This window comes from Vicugna pacos, chromosome 7 (genome assembly GCF_048564905.1).
Source record: "Vicugna pacos chromosome 7, VicPac4, whole genome shotgun sequence".
In the NCBI taxonomy this organism is placed as follows: domain Eukaryota; kingdom Metazoa; phylum Chordata; class Mammalia; order Artiodactyla; family Camelidae; genus Vicugna; species Vicugna pacos.
In genome coordinates, this window is record NC_132993.1 from 39,959,619 (window position 1) to 39,971,675 (window position 12,057).

The following is a 12,057-nucleotide window of genomic DNA, read 5'->3' on the forward strand; positions in this document are numbered from 1 at the left end:
GACTGTGTGATATTCCATTTAATGCAGCATTATTTATTTAAACAATTTTCTATGTTGAATATCTAAGCTAGTTTTAATTTTTCACACCTTTTTTATAATTATCTTAGGATAACTTTCTAGAAGGCATACGCAGGTCAGAAGGTAAACACATTTGCAGGGTTTCTGATATAAATTGTTATATTGCCTTCAGAAAGCAATGTATATCCTTGCCGACATTAGATTATATGATTTCTTAAAACTTAATCGATTGACTCCTTTGTCTATTTTAGTGTAATTTAAATTTGTATTTCTTAGATTACTGTTGTAATTTTTTTGTTTAGTAAACATTATTTTGTTTAGTAAAATTCCTACTGATACCTTTGGTTTTAAAATGTTCTCACATTGGGAAATATTTCAAACAGTAGAGAGTACAGAAAAATAACACAACAAATACCTATTCCTTGTAACCACCCATCAGGTCTACTAAAATATAACATTTTGCCATAGTTATTTCAGATTGTTTTCAAAAGGGAAATTCACAGATGCAGTGGAAGCCCTGTCCTGATCCCATGTCCTCTGTCCTTTCCTTCCTTCCCAGTTAACCAGGGTCCTGAATTTGGTATTTATATTTTTCCTTGCATATTTTTGTGCTTTTGCTTTAATATGGATTAATACAGAACAAATGTTGTATATTTTATGTATTGTATACACCCAAATGTGATTTGCTTTCTCTCACCTTATATTTGTGGTATTTTCCCAGGTAGATACATTAACTTGTTTGTTTATCATCACTGCTGTGTACTATTCTACTATATGACTATATTATGGTATCTTTAAAATTTTTCTTATTGATTTGATTGCTGTAAGGTTGTTTTCAGTTTTTTGCTATTTCAGTGTTGTGAAAAAAGTATTCTTATACCTCCAATTCTTCTGCATATATGTGAGGCTCTCTCTAGGGCATATACTAAAAAATGGAATGGCTGAGTCACAGAGCCTGTGCATCTTAAACTTTACTAGATTTTGCTAAACTGCTTTGCAAATTGCTTTGCAAAATGGTTGTACCAATTTATAATCTCACCAGCAGGGTAAGGGCTCTCCCCTCTTTCCACAGGCTCACTAACATTTGAGAGTATCACAATTTTTAAATTTTGCCAATATTTTGGGTTTAAAATAGTATCTTATTTAAATTTATCTATCCCTGATTATAATGGGATGAAGCATTTTTTCTTCTTATTGGCCAACTTTTCTGTGACTTGTATATTTATGTCCTTTTTAAAAGTCATTTGCCTTTTTTATTGACTTTTAGAAATTATCTATTATTCTGGGAACAAATATTTTGTTGTATAATAAATTGCAGATACCTTCTACTTCGTGATTGGTCTTTGAATATGATTTATGCTATCTTTGTTGAACCAATATTAATAATTATAATGAAGTCTTTTCAAAAATCAGTATTTCTCTTTATAGTGTGTTTGTTTGTTTGTTTGTTTTTTTGAGTGTCCTGTTTAAGAAACTGTTTCTTCTCTGAGGTCATAAATGTATCCCTCTGTATTTTCTTCTGTAAGTACCAATGCTTTGCCTTTCACATTTAGACCTTTGCTCTACTTGGAATTTATCTTTGTGGGTGAGGCAAGCCAACGGTTTAATTTTCTGCCTTTTCCATATGAATGACCAATTCATTGTATCTATCACATTCACCCTTTCTCCTTTGATTTTGAAATGTTGTCTCTGACTTATTATGTATGTGGGGTTGGATCTGTTTCTGACCTATTTTACTGATCCACTATTTAAATTTATTTTAGCCATGACACAGAGACTTACTTACAATAACTATGTAACAAGTCTTTCAGTTTCTAATAGGGCAGGTCCCTCCTCCATGATCTTCATAGTTGTCTTAGCTTTTCTTGGTTCTTTATGGGTATATATGAATTTTAGGACAATTCTGCAGGTTCCACAAAAAAAAAAACTTTATCAAAATTTTTACTGAAATAGTGTTACTTTTCTAGATTAATTTGTAGGGGCTTTCTACAAATTCATAAAATCAGCCTTTATATATTGAATGTCAATTACTTGGTATGTAATGATTCATAATTGTTAAATCTTACATAAGGATTATAATTTTGATTAATTTTTTAAAGTCTTCTCTCTCTGTTTTTTTTTTACCTTGAAGTACACTTTATTAGATTTTAATATTATAAACCCTGATTAGTTTTTGTCTTTATTTCTCTTTTATCCTATTTCCAACATTTCACAATAGTTAGTTGCAATAAAATAGAATTTAAACAAATCATTATTGTAAATTTTATTTTTATCCCAAGTTACTTTGCAATATTTTCTTTTCAAATTTTTAACAATAATTAATTAATTTGGTATGTTTAGTTAGGTTTTACTTGAGTTCATACCTTACTTGAATTATTCTACAGTACATTATTTTGAGTAGCATCTTAGTCAGGACATTGTCCCGGAAGGGTAGTGAAGCAAATACTTCAATGAGTTCCCCTTTGAGAATGACTTTATGCTGCCCTTGCATATAGAAAAAAGTATGAATGGGTAAAAGATCACTGGTTCACATTTTCCTGCTTCTTCCATATATTAGTTTATTCCCACCAGCCATTTAGCATTGTGAATGACAAGTTGGAATTTTTTCACTTTGTAAATAATCTGTATTTTTCTGTCTGGAAATTTGTGAATTACTCCTTTCCCTACCTTATGTTTGTACTTCATACATTTTACTGTGATATTCAAGTGTTCTCATTTCATTCATGTGCCTAGACTTAATAAAAACTATTTTTTGTTGCAATGTTATTTATTTACTTATATCAAAGCACTATACACACATAAAAAATTCCAGGTAGTACCAAAGGCCATAAAATGAACAGAAATTCCCCAAAGGTAATTGCTTTTAACCCTTTCCATTTGTGATTCTTCTGGTTATATAGTTCATTTCTAAATAATATGCTTTCATTTCTATTTTTTGACTTGTTAATAACAACATATTATTGAGTGCTTAACATGTTCTAGACACACTTCTAGTCCCCTTACAAGAGTTAACTCATTTGATCTTCACAATAATCCTATAAATTATATTGTTCTTATTTTATCTTTGAGGACATTGAAACACAGAGAAGTTGACTGACTTGCTCTAGGTCAGCTTTTTTAAGTAGTGAAACGAGCCAGAACTTGAATCCAGGTCCATCTGATTCCACCATAAAAGGTAAGATTTAGCCAATTTATACTGCTACTCCACTTCCTTTATCTTTGTCTGTCAATCATCTATCTGAACTCTTTCTTTTTCATTCCATCAGCTTTAATCAGTACCTTGCCAGCCTTCTGTCTAAGGTACAGACATTAGTGCCCTGTGCTGCTAAACATTTTCTCTTTGCTTCTCTAGACCTACTCTCCTTTCTTCTCCATCCTGCTCTGTGTGTGTCCCATAAAGACTGTATCAATGGTGTTCCTTGATCACTGGCATCATCTTAGACTTGGCCACTGGAGACTGGAGGATAGCAAAAGAGGGAGTCTGGAGCATTCATTTTCCCACCTGCCTCCCTGCTGCATCACCCACAGCTTGGCTGCCTCTCTCTACAAAAAGCCACGGTTTTCCATACAGCTATTCACTCCAGGATCCAGTCACTAATCCTTCCCCTGCCCCTGCAGTCATAAGAGTGGTAACTTCTCCCCAGCATTTCTAAACCTAGGATTTGGCACCAGTCATTGTTGGTTTTGCTAAGCTTGCTCACACTTTTGTGGAAACCACTCCTCAGTCACACGCATTGGTGCCTTCTGATTTCTTTTTGGAGGAACGTTTTTATCCTTTCCTCCACCTTTTCTTCAGACTTCTCATCTACTACTTCCTAATAGCTATAATTCCACCTTCAAAATGTTTGGTTTGATAATATTTCCAGTTTGTTATATGACCAGAATCATTCTCTGTGTTTGTCTATTTGTTGATTCTCAAAGCTGAAAACCAATCAACAGTGTTTACATTGTTATGGCTGTGTAAATATGATCTACTGCAGGGTCCAAAGTTTGGTCAGGGGACATTTCCTTTTCTTCATGCCCATTGCCATCAAATGGTATGAGATACCATTAATTTAAGACTCCCATTATTTAGGTACCACTGAAAAAAAAAAAACCTCTGTCAAATAAATTATGACCTACATCAATTGTAAGATGTAGCTAGATTTCAAGGACAAATTGTTCATCTTATAATTGATGAAATACAGTGGTCATCTCTTCTCTTGCCCTCTTGACCTGTTCTTGAGCAGTTAGTTCTCAGTGTGGAGTTACAATCCACTCCACAGCCTGCATATTATTCTCATGCACCAGCCACATGTCTTCCAACTGCAGAGGAGTCATTTCAAACTTGTGTGGTGCAGTGTTTAAGAGTGCAGACTCTACTGTTAGCCAGGCTGAATTTGAAACCTGAAACCACTTTTTATTATCTGTGAGGCCATGAAAAGTTACTTAACTTTTTTGTGCTTCAGTTTCTTCATCTAATAATTAGAAATAATAATAGCGCCTAACTCAATGGTTAATTTTGAGGATTAAATGATGCAATGCACGTGAAGTACACAGAACTGTGCCTGCCACACTGTGACTGTCCTTGTTACATAAATTGAAAATGCTCCGTGAGTGGTCTCCTTCAAAGAGTTACTGCTTGTGGCTCAAGGTAGCATCCCCAGTCTTCCTCCAAATGGTAGAAAGGGAACACAGCCCGGGATTACTGTGTGCCAATGAAATATCTTCAGCAATATTTTCTCTGTCTCTGCAACTTGTTGCCTCTTTAAATACAAGGTGGGCTGAATGGTTCCAGAGTTGTGGAACTGGGTCCTACGATTTCCTTAGAAAAGCTGCATATACAGATTTATCACATATTGACTTTATATCTGATAATCTATCTTTTTTAGAATCTCAGTCAAAACTAAGACGGGAAGAGTCCAACCCTAACCACCTGTTACGTCTATGTAATACTCCTTGGATCTGTCTTCCTTGACATTTTGTTTATTATATCCATTTCATTTTTCCACTCAGCTCTTAAATGATTTCTCACACATGTCTCTTGCTTTTATAATTCAGCTCTCTTCCTGAAGAATTCAATCTGTCACTTACTGTCTTCATTGTACTTTTTGAATTATATTTTAATTTTTCTATTAGTATTTTGCTATATCTCTGTAATTTAATGGTTGCTTTATAGCCACAAAGCTTTACTTAAATTTAATATTGTACCATTTCATGTGAAATGTAGAAACACTGAGCTGTACTGGTCCATTCACCAACCTCCCCATCCTCTGTGCTAGAACTGTCATCTGTATTACATTGAGGTATAGTGAAACATCACAGTTCACTGCCCATCTTTAGTCTGAAGAACTACTTGCAGCATTGCTTGCAACGCAGGTATGCTGATAATGTTATCTTACTTTCCTTTAATCTGGAAGTGTCTTTATTTTCACTCTTGAGGGACACTTTTGCTGCATACAGGATCTGGTTCACAGTAACTGCCTGCTGGGCTCCACTGTTTCCAATGAGAAGTCTTCAGTCATTCAAATCTTTATTCTCTTGTATGCAATATGTAATTTTCCTGTACCTGCTTTGACTGTTTTCTTTTTATAAGTTTGACATTATATTTAAGTGTAGTTTTCTGGTTCTTTTTTCCATACTTTGGAATTGCTGAGCTTCCTGAATCTGTAAATGTAAATCTCTGACTGAATTTTGGAAATTTTCCACCATTACTTCTTCAGATTTTTTTTTCCACCCAATTGTCTCCATCCTTTCCTTCTCTGACTGCAACTGCATGTATATTTGACCTTGTGATGTTGTTTCCCAGGCCCCTGAGACTCATAACTTTTTCCATATAATTTTTAATGTCTTTTTCCCCCATGTTCTTCAACTTATTGGATAATTTCCAGCTTATTGGATAATACATTAAAGTTTCCAAGTCCTTATTTTCTCAGTTCTATCTACTATTAAGCCTATCCATCAAATTTTATACTTCAGAAATTATAGTTTTCATTTATAGAATTTCCATTTCATTTTTTATTATACTTTCTATTTTGCTTTTGAGATTTTTCTGTTGTTTCATTCATTGTTAAGTGTAATTTTCCTTTACATCCTTCAGCATGGTTATAATAAACTCTTTAAAATTCTTTTCTGCTGGTCTGAACATCTTGGTTTCCTCATGGTTTGTCTCTATTAATTGCCTACGTATAAGTTACATTTTCTTATTTTCTCACATGCCCAGTAATTTTTTATTGTACCTGGATGGTGAATAGTATGCTGCTTTAGCAGTCAGAAAACTGGCTGGAAGCAAACTCCAATTGGAAGTATCATTTCACTCTTTTAACCTTAGCTAAGATTCTTAGTCTTCCTCATGCATGTCTAGTTCAAGAACTGGATAGCAATTTGGATAGATTTCATACTCAGAGTCTGAGGATTCTCCTCTCTGGCTCTCTCCTTTCTGAGATTTCTCCCCTCATTTTCCAGCCTCTGTTATTGCTCCAAATTCTGTCTTCTGATTTTTTTCTAGCTAACAAGACTGCTGCTAATTTCTATTAAAATTTTAGAATGGTGTCAATTAGCTCCTGCTTCAGGCTAAAAGACTTTAAAAAAAAGAAAAAAACAGGAAATTCATCCAGTCCCATTCCCCTCCCCACCCTGCCCACATGTTGAAGCCTTCTCCACTGTCTGTCTGCTTTTGTTCACTCTCCAGTGCCTTTAAGTAGGAGTTTTAAAATGTTTTGTTGAGAATTCATAGTTATCTGTGGGAGAGTTGGCCTGTCAGGGGTCACTTAGCTATTATCAGAAGCAGAATCAGACATTGTGTATTTTACCTGAAAAGGATGTTTACTCATTGGAGATTGTTCTCTTACATAAATGCAAAGTCTTCATACATCTCACTGAGAATATTAATTTCTGAGGATTCCTAATGATTCTTTGCAGTCATTCTTTTGTGGCAGGCATTTCTTCTGAATACCCTCCAATTGTGAACTGCTAGGTACTGTAGTGATTTTGCTGTGTTTGCTGATATTATAGGGTGACAGGAAAGGTATGCCTTGTCCAATTTGACAGTTAACTCATTCTTTTGGTAATTATGAACTTAACACGTGAATACAGTTCTGCAGTGCACTTGTCTCCTTAAACCCTAGGTGAGCTCTTCCTGTAGAACTGTCTGCAACTTCACCCACAATATATACTGCACAAATTCCTCAAGGCTTCTAGAATATGAATGAGTGACTTTGTCCCCAACTTTTTAATTGACTGCTATATGTTTCCTCCTTATATTTATATTCCTTTGTCATTCCAGTGATCATTTTTCATGGATAAAGGGAGGATGGCCTTGGATCCTCATCTCTTATAAGAAGTAATTTTGATTAAATTCACTTAGAGAAATGCTTAAATACACCTTTTCTGCTAATATTCAGAGCATGGTACATAAGTAGATGAATAGTCTTTAAAATGTCTTTAAACTAAGTTTTTAATGTGCTTGAAGAGTTCATCACATGCTTTCATTTATTTGTGTCCATATATGCTGCTTAATACTACAACTTATGACTCCTTGTGGTTCTGTGGGTTGACAACTCAGCTATGTGGTTGTTGCTGGGGTTCTCTCATGCAGTTGCAGTCTGACGGCATCTGGGCTGGAGTCATTTGAGAGTTTGACTGGACTGGACAACTAAGATGATTGATTCACATGGAAGCTCATTCAAGGCTGCCCACTGGAGTGAACACATGTGTCATAACTAGGTGTTGCACTTTTCAGAGCATGAGGGTTAGGTTCCCAGAAGGACTGTTCCAAGAGCAGGTATCTCGGGGGGTGGACAGCAGCCAGGTGGGATGAAGGCTATGCTTGGAAGTGGCACAGCATCACTTCTGCCATATCCTATTGGTCAAACAGTCCACGTACCTTCATCTTTTGAGTAAAGTCATCTTTTGAACTTTGTATCACCATTCATTCATATTGTATGCACATATTTAAAATGTATGTATGCAATTCATATATATATATATATATATATATATATATATATATCAAAGTAGTAATTTCCCTTTTCCCCATTAATCAAACTAGTTTCATTTATTGTTTTTTCAGTCCTATTTTTTGTTGGGTTAACAACACTTTTTTTGAAAGTAATAAAATCGCATTTGCTTTACTATAACTCAGATGTTCCTTCATTAGGCTAACCTTCACCCACCTTAAGCTGCTCTCTGAATTTGAGATTAAATGTAGGAAATGCTTTTGTCTAACTTCCCAAATCAATTTTTAGAATGATTGGGGTGACTTACATGATATCGGCAGACCTCTTAATTGAATGTCTAGGCACACAATTCCTATTGGCAAGGGGACCTCCAGTTTCACTGAGAGGCATTCAATTAGATGGAAAACAGATGCTTATTTTTGTCTTATAAACCTCCATGCAGGTTAGGTGGTAATTACTTTGAAGAGCAGGATGACAATTTATGTAATCAGCAGGACCCTGTAATTACTAATGCATGATTTCTAAACAGCATTTAGCAAAATGAGACCCATACATACACTTTGTAATGAAAAAGATGTGTTTGACACTACACTAAATTAAATTTAAAATTTGCATATTTTCTTCCAGGAAACGCACTAGCTTCATCTGCTATAGTTTGCTTCACTAACCCCAGTCTCCTTTCAGCTGTTAAAGGATTATGGAAATGCTGAATCACAACGATGACTGAATGGGAGCATAAGAACCAGGAGTAGGGAAAGACTTCCTTCTCTATGGTCTAGGATAATATAAATCAATCTAAGAGATGACTGGAAAGTTACATCTAGGCAACTTGTTTCCACCTCGAGTTTAATATGACGGTCATACAATCACTTAATTTAGACAAAGAGGGCTGGCAGAGAACTTAAAAGTTATCTGCACTTATCTCTTTATTACAGATGGAAAAATTGAGGCCCTGTGAAATGACATGACTTGTGCAACATCAAGCAATTGGCAGTCGAATAAAGTATTTCCTCAGTTAGCCCCAGTTCTCTGTGAAATCCACTCTATTAGCCTATTCAGGTCATGCAGAGTTACCATTAGACAAATCGCGTACTACACTAGCCCCAGGAATACTGAACATTTCTGTAGCAAGTATTTTGAATAGTAGTAGGTGGAAGTAATAGTGAAAGTCAGTATGGTATCTTTTGAAGATAATTTAACTTCTACATAGTAAAAAAGTGGAGTACTAGTTATTTACGTTTTCCTTCTGAAAGACCATTGATGAAATTGTACCCCTTGATGAATTCTTACCTACAGTTCCTGAAGCCATGTCAAGAGGATTACCAGTCTCTTCTTCAAAGCTCTGGACCTGAGACACCAAAATCAATCTCATTAGATATGCTTTCATAATAAATTCACTTTATTTATTTAATCAACATATAATGAGTGCCTACTGGCTCTGGTTAAGAGAATTAAACATGATTTCTGAACTCTAAGAGCTGACAGTCTGCAGCAGGCAGGTGGTATGTACAAGGCACTCATAACAAAGAGTCAAAGAACTAAGGGAGTTAAGAAGAGAGAACAGGAAAGTCCACTTCTGGGTCGGAAGAGTAGAGGCCTTGCCTGAAAGATGTGACATTTGAACTAAACTTAAATAATAATGTTATTATTAATCTAGAATTTTTTTTTTGCTCTCAAAGAGCTTTAATTACATTTGGAGAAAGCAAGTTATTTCCCATATTTAATTTTAGCTCTTTAAGGGATTTATTTACAACTTGGTTAATTTTATGGCGAACAATTCAGAAAATACATAACTCAGTTGCTATATAAAGCTTAGAAATTTTGCTCAAAGAAAATCTGATTTCCAAATTGAGAGAGCAGAATTTATTTTACAAATTTTTTAAGGAATTAATGAATACTACTATATTGATGAGAATAAAATTATTTTTAAAACAAAATAATACATGTCTTTAAAAATAATAACAGCTATTATAGAAATTTGATAAGTATAAAAAGTTAAAGAAAGTAAGAAAACAGTTACTGTTAATATTTTGGAGTGTGTCTTTGCAGGGTTTTTTTAGATATATTTATTCTGGATATAGCAACATAGTCAATTTTTTTTCACTCAAAATTTGGAGGGAACTTTTTTCCCCACATCATAAAATTTCTTTGAAAACACTGTCTATAATGAGTGCACAACAGGCCATATTTTTAAAGTATATTAATTTACTTATTGATTCTCCTAATGTTGAAATGTTTTCTAAATTTTGCAAATAGAAATGATGCTGATATGAGTATACTTGTACATAAATCTATTTCTACATGTCATACTATTTATTTGGAATTGATGTCTGAATACTGAAAGCTGAATCAAAGGATGTAAACATTTTAAACATTGTGGTACATATGGCCAAAAATGACCTTTAACCTAGGAATAAACAGAAGACCATAAGGACATAGCTCAGCAGTGTAAGAAATATTTATTCTCTCTTTTTAATCCTTCATCTCTTTTATTTTTCAAAGAAGTTACTTTATACTTATAATTAGTTAGGCTTACTTCTTAACATTATTTTTATTAGCTCTGTAACTCAAACCAGTGTGCACCATATAAATTTTTTAGTATAATAAGAAAAAAATTTCTTTTTGCTGTGACCATCATCCTAGAGAAAAATCCACTTAGCGCAATGTAAAGTATCTATTCATCTATTAAAAAAACAGAACAAAACTAAAAAAAAAAAGTCCCAATAATTTAAAATAGAAACCAGGTGTATTCTTGAGTTATGCCACCTGGGCCAAACTTATTAACAAATGAAAAATAAAGAAATAGTTATGACTTTTGAAAATTTTCCCACCTAATCAAGATGCTGATTGGCATTGTTTAATAATACGGGTAACATTCCTATGTCTGAGCTCCAGAGAGCAGGAGTCCTGTGTGTAAGCAGAGGGAAGGTTAAAGATGTTATATTGTAGATACAAAGAAGCATCCTACAAGAAGTGTCTAAATTAAACTCTGTTAATATGTTTGGGAATTAAAAAAAGAAAGAAACAGACTCAGTTTAACTAAGTAAAATTAAACACAAAAATATGTTGATTTTTGCATTAAAAATCCATGTACAACTTTGCTGGAATCATAATTTTGAGTAGTGAGCCAAACATTGCCATATTTAACCTTTAGCAGGACTGTAGGGAAAACATCATAGACTGCTCTAGAGGCAGAATCTGGCCAATCGGAGTTGGAATTCTGATAGGTAGATATTTAAATGTATTGGCTCATATTTTAAATGCCATGAAAATCTGCCAATTTCACACATATTTTTCATTTCTTATAATTAGATCTTTTAATTTGCCATTGAAAAATGACTATTAAATCTGGCATTAGGTCCTGTTTACACTGCAAACTACCCAAGCTTCATTTACTCATCCATTGGTACAGAGTGAAACAAATATTTTTCCCCCCAATCTGTGAGATGAGGATATAATATTTTAAATATATTTTTAAAGAAATCAAAATTCAATTAGTGTTTCTTTTATATCATTTTAAGGGCTTTCTCTGCATTACCTACGCATACAGACTCTTATACACACAAATCCAGGCAAATATTAAAGAAACATCACAAAGTTAGCTATGAAGTTCAACAGCATATTCTGTTTTTTCTATGGAAGCCACTCACAGACTGAATTAATATTATCACATACTTCTAATGTTAATTTACTCATTTATGAATATTTACTAAGTACCTACTGTGTGCCCCAATACACGTGAGGTTATTTAAAAAATTTTTTTTGTTGCTTTTTTGGTGTCTGAGTGTGTTCTCTTCCTACCCCTGTGTATACTAGTGTATATATATATTTATATATTTCCTTGAATAAGTATTAAGAATATTTGGAAGTGTACCATGCTAGGACTGACATTCTTTTCTTAGCTCTTTATGTTGAATATGATGATATTAATCTCCCCCTGTACTATCACATATAGATGACATACAGTGAACTTTGTTTTCCTCTAAGTCAGTCTAGTTTGAAGCAGAAGAGACAGTAAGGAGACAGTAGAGTCTAATGAGGCTTGTCAACCAGCTGGAATTTGGTGAAATTTCCTGTTTGGGTCCTGGGAAATAGATAGCAG

General features: G+C 34.0%; 1 protein-coding gene across 4 annotated transcripts in view; it reads right to left on the bottom strand.

Moving 5' to 3' along the window:
* The window catches only part of ITPRID1 (ITPR interacting domain containing 1), a 175,299-nt gene that overhangs the window by 49,901 nt on the left and 113,341 nt on the right, over window positions 1-12,057 (bottom strand). For all 4 annotated transcript variants that reach the window (XR_012074380.1, XM_006201868.4, XM_072964742.1 and 1 more), the window contains one exon: window positions 9,246-9,303. Coding sequence is in view for 3 of the 4 variants with exons in the window: in XM_006201868.4 (XP_006201930.2) it covers window positions 9,246-9,303 (58 nt within the window). In the remaining variant the exon portion in view is untranslated. The remainder of the gene's footprint in view (window positions 1-9,245; window positions 9,304-12,057) is intronic.